We start from the raw sequence: 18621 nt of genomic DNA, 5'->3' as shown, positions 1-18621 counted from the left end.
CCCACTCTTGCAGCCTTTTGACCAGTAAGCTGTGGTGAACTGTACTTCTGTAACTGGAATCTAATAAACCTGGTATTGCATGCTCTGTATTTAGTGTTGCATAAAATAGTGCCAAACAAATATACCATTTAAAGAGACAGATGGTTAACACACAGTTCCAGCGCTGCCATGACTCAATGTGACTTTGAGTAAGTCACTTAACCAGCCTGTGGCTTACTGTCCAGAATCTCTAAAACTGAAATATTAATTCACCCACCTGCCAGAAGCATCATGAGGCTTAATTCATCTACATATCTGAGATCCTTGGCTGGAAGTTGCGAGAGACGTGCTAAGGATTTTTGTTATAACAAGTAATTTTCTTATTTTCTTTTGAAATAAGTTTTATTAAAGTAAGCACAGATTTACAGTTAACATTTGACCTGCATATTTAAATAGTTTGTAGTTCCATTGGGTTTCTACAGGCTTTCTGATAGATCTCAAGCCATCCCAATTTGCAATTCACAGTCTCTCATGTGAGTGTTTGTTTAGAGAACATGGGACTGGATTCCATGAAAAGTCCCTTCTTGCTGCAGGGTCTTGCATGGAAGCCATTCAGCTGAAAAATAGCTTCTTATAAGAATAAACTGGTTTTCTGGGTATTCCTTCAAAAAAAGCAGCTGATGCCCAATAGAAAAAAAAACTGAAAAAAACATCCTATTTAGAAACGACTAAGGGCCTATCATATGATGCAGTGCAGGCAGTAGTAAATCACGTGCCATTTGTGGTTGTTCTGTCTGCTGAAGCCATAGTTTTACATTTTCACATCTGGATTCTGTATACCGTTGTACCTTCCGCCGATTTCAGACGGTCAGACCCTTGGTGCGCTCCAGGGAAAGGGGCTCGGTTATTCTACAGCCTTACCCTTTGAAGGCCGGGGCATTAGTGCTTTTGTATAAATTGTGTCATGATGACTAACGGGGAAAAAATAAACCCTGATCTTTCCTTTGGCTTCTTTTTCCTCTGAGTGGTTTTTCTCTTGGCAAGTAGGCACTAACATGTAAATAACACAAAAAACACCCCACCCCACCCCAAAATGGGAGCGTAACAGACAAAGCTCTAGATCTGCTGCTTTGGGAAACTGCCAGCAGTGGAGACCTGATGGCACAAGGGCCTGAAGCAGATCATCAGAAGCCATTTTGAGAGAGAAAGGGCTGCAAATATAAGTGTACTTAAGGATGAGTTTTGAAGCCAGGTGTGATGTTGTAACTTGAGTTCCTTCCAACTGTGCCTGGCCAGGGACCTCACATGTTATCTGCGGGCCAGCGGCATCTCATTTGTCCAAGCCTCTTGTGTTAGACACCCCTGCTAAGCTTGAAGGGCATCTCTTTATTACCTGAAGACCAGCTTTGGCTCTGTTACTCTGGGGGTTCACATAACACCACTCTGAGGGTCTTATTTAGAAATCTCCCCTCCCAGGCTGGGGTAAGATCTCCCTAGCAGAGTCCTTGGGAGAATAAGGTTAAACGATTTTCCCTTCTACCTGTGTTGAATTGAGTTCCCACCCCATCCTTGGTTTTGAATTTAAGGGCCCTATATCCAGTCAAGAATGAGATTCTATGTCAGCTGACTGTGTGCATCCTAAAACCCTAGAAACTGAAGCTGGAAGTTTCGTAGCACTTTGTCTGATCTCTTTTGAGATGTCAAATCCTTTGAAGTGTTCTATTTTTTTCCCCACTCAGAAATGCATAGGGACAACTAGATCCAGCTCTTGACCAACTGGACTTGAATTAGGGTTTTAGGAGTAGATTGGTGATTGTGGTGAGGGGAGGTATGCCCTGCCCAACAAGCTGTCCATCCCCCATAAAGTAAGGTAAAGTAGGTGTGCCCCTTCCTCTCACTTAGCAGCTTATAGGATCTTGCAGTCATTTCCTTCTCTGTTCATTTAGATTGGGTTATGAGTGTTGCTTAGTTTTCTGAGAGAGTTTCAAATAAGCATGTCATAGTGAAACCTCCAATAGCCTCTCTTAGTTGATGCTGCAGAATGCCTTTCTCCGTAAAGACTGATTTGATTTGCTTACACAGATATGCTCATATTTCTTCTGACTGGGGAAACAGGGACTCAAGCTTTTTGGCGGTAGTAGTGCCTGGTGACTAATCTTCTTCACCTGAATTGTAATAGCAAACAGTACTTCCGTAGAAAGTTAGAAAGGATGGCTTTGCGGGGTGGGCATCAGCTAGGCATACCTACCCTTCCTAGAACCACACTTTCAAATCCCAGCAGGTTTGACTTCATCCCTTAGAGTGTGGTAGTGTCCGAGCACAGGACTGGGAGCCAGGATCTCCTGAGTTCTAGTCCTTGCTCTGCTGCCGACTCCCTCCATGGCTTTGGGCAAATGGCTTATCGTTGGCTGCCTTTCCCACAGCTGAAGCGTCACTGACTCCCACTTCGAAATCCTCTGGGGTTCAGCTGCTGCGGTGGAAAATAGCTGCTTCCTGGCTCTGTCCCCTCCTGTTCCCCAGAAATACACCGCAGGGCTTCAGCAAAAGGGTTTCTGCAGGGCTCCAGGGTGGGAGATGATATCATGGATTGATGATAAATCAAAGCCCTGTCTCTTCTGGACTGACATTAAAGATACCAGGGTACATTCATAAGAGTGGTAATTTGTCTCAGGTCCTTTTTGCCAGTATTTCAGCTTTCTACCACTTTGGCAGACAGTGTCACACCTTAGAGGTGAATGCATTTCAGTGGCAATTTGCATACAAACAACTAGTGAAACATGGAAGTCCCGGATGACTGGAAAAAGGCTAACGTAGTGCCAATCTTTAAAAAAGGGAAGAAGGAGGATCCTGGGAACTACAGGCCAGTCAGCCTCACCTCAGTCCCTGGAAAAATCATGGAGCAGGTCCTCAAAGAATCAATCCTGAAGCACTTGCATGAGAGGAAAGTGATCAGGAACAGCCAGCATGGATTCACCAAGGGAAGGTCATGCCTGACTAATCTAATCGCCTTTTATGATGAGATTACTGGTTCTGTGGATGAAGGGAAAGCAGTGGATGTATTGTTTCTTGACTTTAGCAAAGCTTTTGACATGGTCTCCCACAGTATTCTTGTCAGCAAGTTAAGGAAGTATGGGCTGGATGAATGCACTATAAGGTGGGTAGAAAGCTGGCTAGATTGTCGGGCTCAACGGGTAGTGATCAATGGCTCCATGTCTAGTTGGCAGCCGGTATCAAGTGGAGTGCCCCAGGGGTCGGTCCTGGGGCCGGTTTTGTTCAATATCTTCATAAATGATCTGGAGGCTGGTGTGGATTGCACTCTCAGCAAATTTGCGGATGATACTAAATTGGGAGGAGTGGTAGATACGCTGGAGGGGAGGGATAGGATACAGAAGGACCTAGACAAATTGGAGGATTGGGCCAAAAGAAATCTGATGAGGTTCAATAAGGATAAGTGCAGGGTCCTGCACTTAGGATGGAAGAATCCAATGCACCGCTACAGACTAGGGACCGAATGGCTAGACAACAGTTCTGCGGAAAAGGACCTAGGGGTGACAGTGGACGAGAAGCTGGATATGAGTCAGCAGTGTGCCCTTGTTGCCAAGAAGGCCAATGGCATTTTGGGATGTATAAGTAGGGGCATAGCGAGCAGATCGAGGGACGTGATCGTTCCCCTCTATTCGACATTGGTGAGGCCTCATCTGGAGTACTGTGTCCAGTTTTGGGCCCCACACTACAAGAAGAATGTGGATAAATTGGAGAGAGTCCAGCGAAGGGCAACAAAAATGATTAGTGGTCTAGAACACATGACTTATGAGGAGAGGCTGAGGGAGCTGGGATTGTTTAGCCTGCAGAAGAGAAGAATGAGGGGGGATTTGATAGCTGCTTTCAACTACCTGAAAGGGGGTTCCAAAGAGGATGGCTCTAGACTGTTCTCAATGGTAGCAGATGACAGAACGAGGAGTAATGGTCTCAAGTTGCAGTGGGGGAGGTTTAGATTGGATATTAGGAAAAACTTTTTCACTATGAGGGTGGTGAAACACTGGAATGCGTTACCTAGGGAGGTGGTAGAATCTCCTTCCTTAGAGGTTTTTAAGGTCAGGCTTGACAAAGCCCTGGCTGGGATGATTTAACTGGGAATTGGTCCTGCTTCGAGCAGGGGGTTGGACTAGATGACCTTCTGGGGTCCCTTCCAACCCTGATATTCTATGATTCTATGTTACCATCCTTTGTGATGAAAGACCATCTTGGAAATACTGAGATATTGATTGTGATTTATTTTCACTTGAATAATACATATATGGATAATACATAATAATAATATGTGGAATGAGAACAGAGCATCTTGCTAGCAGCCTGGAATTTGAGTGAAGTACTTGGATCAGCAACAGTTGGGGAAAAAATGATGGGGAAGAAACGGCTGGTACTTTTCCTGTGGGCACATTTTTGCTGTGTTAATGAAGGCCCAGCCCAACACTGGAGATATCTGTCAAACCACATCATACTAGAAAGATGTTAAGGGTTCGGAGAAGAGCCATGAGAATGATTAAAGGATTAGAAAATATTCCTTAGAGTGGTAGACTCAAGGAGCTCAATCTAGTTAGCTACAAAGAGAAGGTTAAGGGGTGACTTGATCACAGTCTCTAAATACCTGCATGGGGATCAGATATTTGATAATGGGCTCTTCAGTCTAGCAGAAAAGGTAGAACATGATGAAATATCTAGAAGTTGAAGGTAGACAAATTCAAACTGGAAATAGGAAATAAGGCATACATTTTTAACAGTGAGAGTAATTAACCATTGGAACAATTTACCAAGGTTGTGGTATATTCTCCATCACTAACAATTTTTAAATCAAGAGTGGTTATTTTTCTAAAATGTGTGCTCTAGAAATTATTGGGGGAAGTTTATGGCTTGTATTATACTGGAGGTCAGTCTAGATCACAATGGTTCCTTCTGGTCTTGGAATCTGTGACTCTATGACTACAGAGAAAAAGAATAGACGATAGAAAGCAGATGGGGGGGAAGGCGTTTGCATCTCTTACAGAGGAAGGAGTGAAGAGTGCGAGCCCCAGAGCCAGGAGAGTATAACCCCTGGCATTCAAGGTGTGCCTAAAGCGAGGCAGATGCCAAGTGCAGCTGGTCAGCACTCACCCTCCTGCTATGCACGTGGCGGACAAGCTAGTGCCGAGTGCATGTGTGCTGTGTGGAGAATGTAGTTTGTGAGGATTGTGCCTGTATGTCATAATTCTGCATAAAAACGGTCACGGGTGAAAGGCCCATAGGAAAGTTTAAAGGCAAATTGAACCATAAGGTGTGTAGTTTTATCCCCATGTGTCTTGCTCCTGTCCTTTTCTTCTTGAAAGGTCTCTTCCATTCGAACCAGTGCCTCCAGCCAAGACCAGATTTAGTATTTTGCTCTGATATAATGAAGGATTTTTTTTTTGAGACAGCATCCTCCTCAATCTCTCATTGCTCAGAAATTCCCCCCACCTCCTCCCCCTCCCAAAAAATAACCCTCCTTCAGCTTGCCACATGGACAGCATCAATCTTATAAAGTAAAGGAGTACTTGTGGCACCTTAGAGACTAACCAATTTATTTGAGCATGAGCTTTCGTGAGCTACAGCTGTACTTTTGATTTGGTACTTTCCTGAAACAGGGATGCTCTTCCTCCCACATGAATCAGGCTCCTCAGTGCCCAAGGTGAAATTTTTGAGGATCCTAAGAGCTGCCTCTGTAAAATCAGGTGACAGTATCCTGCCTTTCCTAGGGGGGATGGACTTGACCATCTAATAATACTTAGCTCCTATTTCATCCATCAGTTTCAAAGTACTTTGAAGAGGAAGATAAATATAATTAGCCCCATGTTACTGATGGTAAAACGGAGGTGGAGTGATTTTGGCAAATGTCACAGAGCAGGTTGAAGGTAGAGCCAGGGATAGAATCTAGGTTTCTTGATTCCCACTTCAGTGGAGAATAAAGGGGTGAATGGTTGGGGTCAAGCCAGGTCGGAAAATAACTCAACCCTCTTAGGCGCAGGTTGGGTCAGGTGGGCTTGAGTCCAGATTAGGCTTAAAAACTAGGCCCGAGCAGAGCTCTAATCCAGTGCCCTATTCACTGTAATAGATCCTGACTTAATAGACTCTCATTACTATGAGCCTTCTACATTTGAGAAATGGATGTTGAACTATCAACTGGAGAAGAGGGTGAAATACAGCTAAACAGAAGTATATTCAGTAGAGATGGGAGGGAGCAGCTGGGGTTGGGTTTTGTCATTTTTATCTGAACTACCAAAACTCAGGAATGCATACCTCACTCCATCTCCTATTCACACCTGAATCCAGGCCCACACATGTGCCATTGCCTACTTCCCAGCTGTTCTCTACCTTTGTGTCAGCAGGGAACCACGTCTTGAGGGAGGGATTGGCTCCACCGTCACTCACCCTGCATGTTCTTGTCATCCGTTTCTCATCTTCTCAGTCCCTCTCTCTGCAATCTGGGGTCTGCAAAAGCAGAAAATAGTCTTCCTATTTCCAACAGTAGTTTATGTACAATAGCCTTGTCCTGCCATTTTCCAAACACAGCCTAGAGTGGTCTCAGTAGATTACAGGAATGAGGACGTGAGATGCATCATGAGTATTATTTATTTTACAATGGTAAACCAAAGGTATTGTGTTGCTTTTGAAGTCTAAGACCCTAACGTGAAAAAAAAAACCAGCTTCCTCCCTATCCCTTCTTTGTCAAAGTCTGTCCTCTTTCCCTATTCCCGACGGGGAGACTCCCACCAGAAAGATCAAATCAAAGTATGCATTCATTTCAGAACTCAGTTGTTTGTAGCTACAGTGTCCCTCCCAGACATTTATAAGCAAACTTCAGCTCTATGGCATTGTCCTCCATACAGCTGCTTATTGCTTCAGTCCACTTGGGATGCTGGGATAGGTGGTGTTTGCTGTAACATAAGACGCTTATGTTGGTGCTGCACTAAAACATGAAATGACCAAAATGCGCCAATACAGCTGGTCTTTAAAAGCTGAGCTAAGATCCATTTCTAGCACAACTCAACAGGATTTATCTGTTCCATTTCCCCCAGTCCTACCCCATGAAGCAACCAAACTGCCAGGAAAGGAATCCTGTGTTTAATAAACAGTTATTGTACTTGTTATTCAATATACACTACTAACATTTTTATGGAGGGGCCTGTTTCCACACAAAGAAACAGAGCGTCATCTCCGGTTAATGGTAAAAGGCAAGATTTTCAAAGGCATACAGGCCAATTAGGCACCCAACCCACATTAAAATCCAATGGGATTTTACCTTTAAAAATTTAGCCCTAATTGCCTTAAATTCTTTTGGAAATTTCAGCCAATAGGCACATAAATAGACATAAACTACATGATTCAGAGAGAGAGGGAAAAGAATTAAACAAACCCCTGCAGACCGATCCCCCACCCATTGAAACGGGTGTAAATTGGGAGTAAGTACATTGAATCACACTGATGTAAAACTGGCGTGCAGTCAGTCAAAGCTGCTGTGTGGCATGTACAAGTTAAGAGAGTAATTTTTGAGTGTTCCCAGCTACCTGAAGTATTAGATGGTTCAGATATACACTGAAATGCGTCAGTATGTTGGACCTGCTTCTCCTCGCATGGACTGCAGCGAAGTTCTGATTTACACCAAGAGAATTAGGCCCAATGCATAACTCGCTGCATGTAGAGTTATGAAATGTTATCTCTCAATAGTCCAGCATGAGTATATAAAGCATACATATAGCAAAGCGGACTGATTTGGCAAAGGCAAAAAGAAAAGGAATAGAATCATAGAATATCAGAGTTGGAAGGGACCTCTGGAGGTCATCTAGTCCAACCCCCTGCCCAGAGCAGGACCAATCCCCAACTAAATCATCCCAGCCAGGGCATTGTCAAGCTTGACCTTAAAAACTTCTAAGGAAGGAGATTCCACCACCTCCCTAGGTAATGCATTCCAGTGTTTCACCACCCTCCTAGTGAAAAAGTTTTTCCTAATATCCAACGTAAATCTCCCCCACTGCAACTTGAGACCATTATTCTTTGTCCTATCATCTCCTATCACTGAGAATAGTCTAGATCCATCCTCTTTGGATCCACCTTTCAGGTAGTTAAAAGCAGCTATCAAATCCCCCCTCATTCTTCTCTTCCGTAGACTAAACAAGACCAGTTCCCTCAGCCTCTCCTCATAAGTCATGTATTCCGGACCCCTAATCATTTTTGTTGCCCTTCGCTGGACTCTCTCCAATTTCTCCACATCCTTCTTGTAGTGTGGGGCCCAAAACTGGACACAGTACTCCAGATGAGGCCTCACCAATGTCGAATAGAGGGAAACGATCATATCCCTCGATCTGCTGGCAATGCCCCTACTTACACACCCAAAAATGCCATTGGCCTTCTTGGTAACAAGGGCACACTGTTGACTCATATCCAGCTTCTCGTCCACTGTCACCCTAGGTCCTTCTCTGCAGAACTGCTGCCTACTCCAAAAGAAAAGGAGTACTTGTGGCTCACTGTAGCTCACGAAAGCTTATGCTCAAATAAATTTGTTAGTCTCTAAGGTGCCACAAGTCCTTCTTTTCTTTTTGCGGATACAGACTAACACGTCTGCTACTCTGAAACTTGGCAAAGGCAGACGCTCTTTACACGTGGATTATGAATGCTGACGGGCTGTCCAGTTAGGAGCACTAATAACAGCAGGGATCCTTCAAATTGTAGTCTTGCAAAATGTGGTTGTCTTGAAAGGCAGCAGCCTGCTCCTTCAGTGAACTTCTGCATTCTTGACAGTGGCCGCTCCTGACTGGTGGTAGCAGGCTTTCTGTGTAGCTCTGTCCACAGAACTAGTACTTGTAATTGCATCCTAAGAAAATTTCCAGGCCAGTTGAAGGGGAGGCGTTTGGCTTAAGCCCAGCAGATTATTAGGTAACGGAGTTAGAGTCCCTGACGCTGTGTCTTTAGTGTGTGTGGCTTTAGTACTAGTCCGCTGGTCAGAGAATGTTGACTCTGCTTCCCATATCCTCATGTGACATGATTTGCTGTCTCTTCTGTTTCTGTTGCTCGTCCTCCTTTATTATGTGCAGCCACTGTAGTTGGGTTGGCAGCTGAACTAAAATCCTCAGCCCGAGGGACTGAAATCTATTCACAGAACATAGGCAGCTTGAGCAGTGGGAGTGAAAGTTTCCCCATTCCAGCGTGCCTCCTTTGTGACCTAGAGAGACCCCCAGGGATCAGAGGGCAGTTCAGCGTTCATGGTCCACTCAGACCTTGTTCTCTCTGCTGAGAGTGCGAAAAGGGGGTCACAGTTCTGAGGGTGAGTTTTGGGATGTTGACCCCTGTTCAGCAATCCGTGTGGGCCAGAAATACTGGTGACTTGTATGTGAATGTCATAAACATCACATGTGTCCTACGTATTGGATTTGTATGAGATCACATACTGGCTTGTAGGTGAACTAATATGAAAGTGGCCTTTTATGTGTGTGTGGACGGTAATATCTGAGATATAGTATGCAATTTGCTTCTATATCTGGGCATATGAAGCAGATGGGAGAAACTTGCCTGAGACCACCCAAGTTATTTCATATAGACTACTAAAGAGCTCTTAGATGGACTTCTTAAAATCATAGACTCATAGAAATGTAGGGCTGGAAGGGAGTTCAAGAGGTCATCTAGTCTCACAATGAGGCAGACAAGTGTTTGTCTCACCTGTTGTTAAAAACCTCCAATGATAGGATATCCACAATCTCCCTAGGTAACCAGTGCTTAACTCTCTTTAAAGTTAGTAAGTTTTTCCTAATATCTCACCTGAATCTCCCTTGCTGCAAACCAAGCTGATTGCTTCTTATCCTACCTTCCGTGGACAGGGAGAATGATTGATCACCAACTTCTTTATAACCACGTTTTACGTATATGAAGACTGTTATCGCTAAACTAAACATGCCCATTCCTTTCAGTCTTTCCTCACAGGTCCTGTTTGCTAAGTCTCTTATCATTTTTGTTGCTGTCCTTTGGATTTTGTCCAATTTACTCCCCGCTTCCTTAAAGTCTAGCGCCCAGAGCTGGACACAGCACCCCAGCTGAGGCCTCACCAGTGGGGCACAGGTATAAAACTGAGAAAGGCTCCTGGGCAGAGAGTCCCCTGTGGTTTGATGGAGCCGCAGGCACTGTTTCCATCCCATGGAATCTGCTTCCCTCAGGTATATCTGGGGTAATCAAGACAGGTGTCTGAGGCACAATTTTCAGGAGCAGTGCCGGTTCAGGCCCTTCGTGTTTGTACACAACTCGGGTCATTGCCCTGCTGGGGTCAGATTTGGGCGAAAACACCCTTGAAATGAATCCTGTAGCGCAAGGGAGCCCAGCATTTGTGATGCCGAAGGTCCGATGGGCAGCTTTTCGGCAGCTGCAGGCCATATTCTGGGGTCTTGCACTATTTTTATCCTGACTTAAGTAGCAGGAGCCAGGACAGACATTCATTCATCATTGACTTCAGCTGAGTTATCCCAAGGATGAATTTGGTTTTAGGATTTACCAGCCCTAACCAGACTTGCAGTAAGTCCAGGAGTTTCTGTTTTCAGACTCCCATAAGGCCAATATTTTACTTCTTACAACTAGTTAGAGGTTGTCCTTCCATCCATCATAGGCAGTAAAAACTGGCACCAGTGTGACATACCCCTTGCTTCTGTGAGCACAACAACCAAGCAGCTCTGATGCTGGAGTACCTGCTCAAACATGCAAATAGAAAACAATTAGTCATCAGGTCACCGGGATCGAATTTCCTCTTGCATTCTGTGCCAGGGCCATCCTAGTGGTTCTGGCTGCAAACCAGGCAGCAAATTGGAGCAAAAGAATTGCAAACAAAGGGCTTTTATTTATTAGTTCTTAATGTTGTTCAGTTTAAGTGAATCAGTCAGAAATGGTTGGTAACTCAGGTTTCAAATCATTTACATCAGTGGATTCCTGCTGATGGGTTTTTGCCCTTACATCTTCCTTTTAAAAAAAATATGTCAATAATGTTATTTTCCCAATATAGCTTATATTAGAGGAGGTCAGAATCAAGGTTGGCATCCCAGTCCAAACACTGCCCCTGCTTTGAGGACGTCCGGATCCCACTTCATCACCTTGATTTCTGTAACAGGCTGAATCCAAATGCTGCATATGAATGTCCCGCGACCGTAGGAGAGTCCAGATCACATGTGAAACTCCTTCCAAGCCGTGGAGTTTCACATGCTTTCCAGCCAAAGTGCCCCCTCCCTGGAAGGAATGGAAACCTAGTCCAAATGTTGCCTTCAGATTTTCTAGATCAGTGGTTCTCAAAGTTTTGTATTGGTGACCCCTTTCACACAGCAAACCTCTGAGTGCAACCCCCCTTATACATTAAAACACTTTTATATTTAGCACTGTTATAAATGGTGGAGGCGAAGTGGGGTTTGGGGTGAAGGCTGACAGCTCGTGACCTCCCATGTAATAACCTCGCTACCCCCTGAGAGGTCATGACCCCCAGTTTGAGAACTCCTGCTCCAGATGCTGAAGTGATGAACCAGCAAGTCCTTGGACCAGTCTATGGTCCGACTGGGTTTATGCTTTGCTTATAACTGCTGCTGAGAAATCAACCAGGATTCTCAACATCTGTAGGCAGCAGCTGTAATAAAGGAGTAAAAGGGAGGCTTCTTTCCCTCTTCTGCCTCAGCCAGTAGGAACCACGCTGAGCTGCCCTCAGCTGGAATTTGCTCTTTGCATATTTTACAGGGCCTGCTGCAGTTACTCTTCCTTCTGAGTTTTGTATCCCCTCCCTGACATGCACTTGGCCAAAGTCTGCTTTCAGTTACTCTACTGCAAGCCTGGTTGATTCCAATCAGGCCTGTGCCAGTTTATCTGAGCGCAAAATTGGGCCTGAATACTTCTCTGTGCGTGGGTTGGTGGGAGGAAATATCCTGTATCATGTCAGACAGCAAGCGTGCATGTTGGAATGGGACAAAAGTTCTCTCAGAATCTGGAAGAACACTTTATTCCCCCACCTCCTTCCCCGCTTGCCCCACTAAGCAACTTAACGAATACGAAAAGCTTTTGTTTTTAACGGAGGGAAACGGCCATGAAGTGGAACTGAGCTTTCAGCTTTGTGTATGTGAAAAGGATTGTTTAGCTGTGTGTGTTGGAAGATTGCTTGGTTTGGGGTTTTTGTTTTTTGTTTTGTTTAACTTTTATTTAGGTATTCCCTAAGGGGAATATTTTTATCACAGGTGTTTATCTCTCTCCTACAAAAGGGAAATCCCCTATTAAATGTAGGTTGATGTGGGTTTCTGTTTGTTGGTTTAAGTTGGCTACTCTTCCCTCGTACAGTGCATCCGATGAAGTGAGCTGTAGCTCACGAAAGTAGTCTCCAAGGTGCCACAAGTCCTCCTTTTCTTTATGGGAATAGGGGCCATCGAAGAAGTAGGTGGACAGTAGGGGAATTACGTTACGTTTTAAATAAAGCTGGTGATGGGATGTGTGGATGAAGACCAGTATTTGCTGTTTTGAATTCATTACTGACTCAGGGCCAAATTCTGCCCTGTTTTACAATCCACAGTAACTAAAATGCTTCAGTGGAGTTACTCTGGATTTACATCAATGGCATAGTGTTATTTACATTGTGGTAGCACCTAGGGGCCCCAAATGAGAGCAGGGACCCATTATAGTAGACTCTGTACACGCAGATAATGAGAGATGATCCCAGTCTAAACAGAGACCCAGACAGAGAAAGCATCTTGCCCAAGGTCATACAGCAAATCAGTGTCAGAGCCAGGAATAGAACCCAGGTTTTCTGACTCGTAGTCCAGAGCCCTCTCCATTGGACCACACTGCTTCCGTAATACAGAGGTTATCATGTCTAGCTTCAGGAGGTGAAGATGCCAACTGTGCTAGAATAAGCAAGTGCTCAAATTCCACTTGCTCAAAATCCCCTTTTCTGGCATTACGAACTTCCTTTATATCCATCCTGTTTTGATGCTGCTGTTTGGGGGGAAAGTAGTAAAAAAAATGGAGGTGCTGGTGTGCAGAGTAAATGTCTTCATTGAGTCAGACACCTTACACACCCACAAGGCCTCCTGCTTGACAGTGCAAGCAAACCACTAGTTTCTCCAGTAGACAGTTGTGTTTAACAATTGGGGATGTTTCTTGCATCTTCCTGCGAAGTATTTGGTACCGGCCACTGTCAGAGACAGGATACAAGGCTAGATGTATCACTGCTCTGATACAGCCTGGTAATTTCTTTGTTCCTAAGTATTTGTAGATCATTAAGGGGGAGGAGGGGTCATTGGTACACAGATGCAGTCAGTGGACCAGATTCGTGACTCCAATCGCTCATTAAAACTTGAGGGCAGTGGATTATCTGCCCATTTCAAAGGAGAGAGTTTGTTTTCTAGATGTTTGATTTAAAGCTGAGAGGTGTCGAGATGCCAAGTCTGTCAGTTTGTATAAATAAATTTCAATTGTGCCATATTTGCACAATGAAAGCCAGAGACCTGGAATGTATTTATTGAGGTTTATTTTGCTAGTCAGGACACACACATTTTGTCTGGTGGTATAAAAACACATGGCCACATGCATGTCAAAGTTAAGTTAAAGGGTCTGACTATAACGCACACTGGCAAAGAAATGTAGTTTATGAGCCTCACTCTCCTCTCTGAACAGTTTCACGTCAGTCTGTGGGTTTCAGTCGGATTCCTCCTCACTGAGGGCTTTATGCAGCTCCCATTGAAGTCAGTGGCCAACCTGCCATTGACTTCAGTGTTGCTGGATCACCCTCACACAGCTGTAAATCAGAAGGTTCTCCAGCCCAGCAAATCCATTCTGTCCTGAACTCACCCCAGGGAGACCAATTTGAGCCCCATGCCCACTGTTGATATTACACAGCCTTTAGACGTGCTGGATCACATCTGTGTGAATTCGAAGAGAGGGACACCTGAGTCTGCGGGGTCTGCCTGTCTCTCATATGCAGGATCTCCTTAGGGAGATGAGGCTGGAACGATTTTTTTATGCTGGATACCATCATTGTCTCTGCTGTCTTTGGGCCTGATCCTGCACCCATTGAAATCCACAGGAGTTTTGTCATTGCAGCTTTAACAGGTGCAGGATTGGGTCCCTTTAAAGACATTCCACGGCCCTTTGCCTGTTTATAAGTGAAAAAAGGAAGAATTGGACAGATGTGCTTTGGATTGAATACTGCTGCTGTAAATTAAGCTACAGCAGTTTCTTTCTAGAAGTATATAGCAATACAGAGCTTGGAGGATAAACATACAGGGGGAAGGGTTCTCTAGACATGCATTGTTTTGAGGGCTTAGTGCAAAGGGCCTGTTTAAAATTGTGTGATAGCATATGGAGGAGGCCAGTGCTTCCTTTTTCTTAAGTTTCCTTAGGCTTCTTTTTTTCATGATGAAATGTTAAGAACAAGCTTCTGGGAGGCAAGGGGTTAAAATAAATGCACTTCATGTTTATTAATGCTAAGACTCCAGATTTGTAACCAGGGTTCAGAGGTATTTAGATCTGAGGTTTTGCTTTGGACCTGTCTCTACTTCAGGATATAAGATAATAGCTGAGGGGGCCAAAAGGTAGTCCCTGTCCCACCCAATATATATGTTATTGCACAACTATCTAGGCCTGTTGTGAAAGGGTTTTTATCATCCTCTGAAGAACCAGGGATAAGGCCACTACCAGAGGCAAGATGCAGATCTTTATGGTCTGTTGGTCTTGTCTGGTCTGGGAAGTTCTATGTAACAATAAAGGCAGTCAGGCCCAGCCTTCCAGTTTGTGGGGGTCAAATTTTGGGAGGGGGAATTGCGTCAGGACATCCGCAGCCCCACGGCTTGAGACAGTAGGAGAGGGATTATCTAGTAGTATGTGTCTTTTAAGAACATAAGAATGGCCAGACTGGATCAGACCAAAGGTCCATCTAGCCCAGTGTCCTGTCTTCCGTCAGTGGCCAATGCCAGGTGCCCCAGAGGGAATGAACAGAACAGGTGATCACCAAGTGATCCATCCCCTGTCGCTCATTCCCAGCTTCTGGCACACAGGGGCTGGGGACACCATCCCTGCCCATCCTGGCTAATAGCCATTGATGGACCTGTCCTCCATGAACTGATCTAGTTCTTTTTTGAACCCTGTTTCTGCCAGACTGCCTGGTCTCACTGCTGCTGGGGAGAGCAGGCTGGTTGGTTTGTTGTTGAGTGTGTGCAGGACCCTAAAAACGGAGGGTTAACAGGCAGTCCCTTCGGTTTCTTGTGCTGAAGGTCTGGTTCTGAAGGCACATGTTGTATTTTAATAATCTGTGCTTGAATAAAGGGAAAATGTAGGGAGAGAGCAGCATGATCCAATGGCTAGGACTGGGAATCAGGAGATCTAACCTCTATCCCTCGCTCTGCACTGATGTACTGCATGGCCTTGGGCAAGCCATTTCGTCTCCCTGGGCCTCAATTTCCCCATCAGCCAAAGGGGGCGGGAGGGAGAGGGAGGATACGGATACTTACCAATTTTGTAAAGAGACCTAAAGATGGAAAATACGGTGTGAGGGGAAAGTGCTTCACTGTTGGCGCTTTTTGTTTTCTTTTACAGAAGAAAATGAAAAGCACGAAAAGCTCCGCCTAGAAAGAGAACAGGAGCAGAAGAAGGCCAGCGTACAGAAGGTTAACAATGCCTTTCACCCAGAGGAGCCAAGGAACGAAATCCCAGCAGTGCCCATCTCTCCCCCTGCACCAGCTCCTCCTCCTCCTCTGCCGCCACCCCTAGCAGCCCCCATATCAGTCATTCCCATCCCCGTGGTCACTAGCCCACCTCAACAAGCGGCCCAAACCACTCTGTCCCCTCCACTCATACAACGCCACCAGCCTCTCATCAGCACTCCCAGCATCAGCAAGGAAGTGTCCTCAGTTGCACCTGTTATACAGAGACCATCCGGCCCACTTCTTCCAGACGTCAAGGCTGCTACGCCCCCTTCAGGGAGCCCCAAGCAGTTACCGCAGTATGCAGCTCCCGTACTGGCCATCCCTCAGCATCATGTGGTTCAGCAGCCAATACAGCCCCAGCCTCAACCACATCAACCTCTGCAGCAGCACCAGGCGCCGCCTCAGCAGCTCAATGCTCTTAAGCTGGCCCCGGCAGAAGATGCCAAACCAAATGAGCAGAAGAAGAGACCTGGAGGGTGAGTCCCCAGAAACTCACAAACCATTGCACGTGTACTTCAGGTTGCAGCGGTGTAGGATCTTTGGAGAGCTTGTGAGAGAAAGGAAGTGGAGGAGGAGTGGGGGAATGGGAATACTGCATCAGACCCAAGACCCCGCTGCTTTGTGGAGGGTTTGCCAACCCTGTCCACAATCAGAGCACAATCAGACAGACTCCATGAGCGTTTGAATACATTTGTTGGCAGTGGGATTTTAGCTTGGCTTTCTCTGACCAGAACACAGGTTTTTGTCTGACCCCACACTACATTATAAAACAGTTATCTAGACTGCTTCTCTGATCCCAAGAGGTCTGGAACGGTGCTCAGGCAAAAATCCTGTCCCTGATGGCCTGGGAAACCATGCAGCTCTGTTAGCAACAGCTCTGTTTAAACTTGTCATTATAGTATCCCAATGCAGACAGCATCGTAATTATTTCTTTGTGCAATGATAATTTTAAATTCTAAATTAAATGAAAGGTGAGCACACGGGCACCGTGCTTCACAGAGAAGGAATGCCCTGGCTCTGATGTGCAGAAAGCAACGGAGCAAACATGCTCACGTTTAGCTGTGGTGGATGAGGTCTTTGTGGTTGGTATCTTAGTTCAAGAATTAAAGGGGAACCTTGTTGAGACAAAATTATATATAACCGGTAACTAAAGTCCTCGCTTTAACCAGGTAACAGGTACAGCAGAGGTGAAGGCTCTGCAAGCTGCTCCCACACTGTCTTGCCAATATATCTTAATCCTGGCCTGGAGAGACCACCTTTAGGGGTAGTGACAGCATTCAGTCCCTATTGTCCATTCAGCCTTCCATGCCTCTGCTGAAAACAAGGATGCCAGATGTGATGCTGGCCTTTTTGGTGTGCATGGCTGTTCACCAAGAACTGGTTTGGTACCGAGCAATGAAAAGTGCCATTGTCTTTTGCTTGTTACCAAACGGAGCTGGATTTTTACCTCTAGTCAAGAGGTTCAAAGTTTCATAGTCCATTGCTTATATCCTGTGCTCTCCAGTCCCCACTGCATTAGTGCTCAGGATCGCTCTAATGTGACTGGTAAAACAAGAAGAATGGAGGGCTGTGAATTCTGCTCATTTGTGGAGAGAGGGGCCCTGGCATTGCTGAACAGCATCCTTGATCCTTTGGCTGACTAAGAAGTGATATTGATTCTCTGTCAAGGGGGAATCTCATCTTGTTCGCCTCAGCCAAAGGATAATGGCTGCAGAATGGTGCCTTGAGAGCAGGGGAGGGCTATAAGGTATAAGAGAAGATTAAAGGATCCATAGTGTCTTTTGAGGATGCAGAGATTTCTGTCCTCTACCTGCTTTCCTGGGAAGAGGGATGGGAAAGAGTCTAAACAGGAAGCTATGAAGAGGATGGCAGTTTTTCTCCTCATAATAGGATCATAATTCCAGCTAGAAAGGTTATGATCTTTACCGCTTGATTATCAAAAATGCCAGTTGCTACCAGGATTCCTTGTGAAAAAGAGATTGCTCATACAAATGGCTAGTTAGACACATAACTGACCATTTGTGTTCATGCAAGTCCATGGTGTGTGCAATGCCAGTGATTATGCTTCCCTAATAAGTGAGCAATTGGGTGCCTGACTTTGGGGAACAGGCCCTAAGTGTTTCTTTCTGTTTTGTAGAACTAGCTCCGTTTTTGGGGAATGGGAAAACGTGCTGCTTCAAAACGGATTACCAAAGCCCCAGTCCCTGGGTCAATCTGTAGGACTCTGCTTGTTGTAAGCAGCCATCTCCATTATTCCTGGGGGGTTCTAACAACGTGCAATACACTTGACAATTTGGCTTCAAACATGATGTGCTTGTTTCCAGGACAACAGGACTATTAAGTTCTGCACTCCATACCAGGCTTGCCTGGATCTAAGAGCGTGTACCATACACTGAGCAAGCCACCTTGTAAATGCTACCCTGTTCAATGCATGTGGGTCAGACACCTCATGGTCTGTGCTCTTGTCTATCCAGAGCTGCTTGTCCAGACGCATGTATATGGAGAGATGTTTTATTCAGCTCATAAACGTTTCATGGGAAAAGGCCCTTGGCTGTTTAGTTTTAATCGATTGAATAGTTTTAGCCCTTATTAAAAGAATGACCCCACTTTCAGCATATTTTTAATTAAAGGTAAATAATTTTGTAGAGACTTTATGGAAGATACTAGAGCTCTCTCCCTGTCTAATAATATACCAGAAAATCTGAACACCTGAGCATAAGTTGTAGTGAGGTGGAGGTGACATATGTGAGTTCATTCTGAAAGTAGTTTTTCTCTGTTTTTATAAAAATCTGGAGCACCTGACCCCTTACTGTCTTTGTTGGACAGTGACTGGAGACTTCTGTTTTTCTTGATTATATTCTTTCATATTTATATTTGGTTACATTATTTCAGTTACAGCAGAAAACGAAAAGCTTTAAAGTATGCCTGC

At 45.0% G+C, this 18621-nt stretch overlaps 1 protein-coding gene across 3 annotated transcripts in view; it reads left to right on the top strand.

Annotated features, from left to right (window-relative positions):
• The window catches only part of MNT (MAX network transcriptional repressor), a 68924-nt gene that overhangs the window by 10741 nt on the left and 39562 nt on the right, over positions 1-18621 (top strand). For 2 of the 3 annotated variants that reach the window (XM_073315919.1, XM_073315918.1), the window contains exon 2: positions 15583-16168. In XM_073315919.1, coding sequence (XP_073172020.1) covers positions 15583-16168 — 586 coding nt within the window. Of the gene's footprint in view, positions 1-15582; positions 16169-17829; positions 17926-18621 lie in introns of all 3 variants that reach the window. The other variant, XM_073315917.1, reaches the window with a different exon arrangement.

Source organism: Lepidochelys kempii, chromosome 17, assembly GCF_965140265.1.
Source record: "Lepidochelys kempii isolate rLepKem1 chromosome 17, rLepKem1.hap2, whole genome shotgun sequence".
NCBI classification, from domain to species: domain Eukaryota; kingdom Metazoa; phylum Chordata; order Testudines; family Cheloniidae; genus Lepidochelys; species Lepidochelys kempii.
Note: the sequence above shows the minus strand (reverse complement) of the source record. Positions and strands in the feature narration are given on the sequence as shown.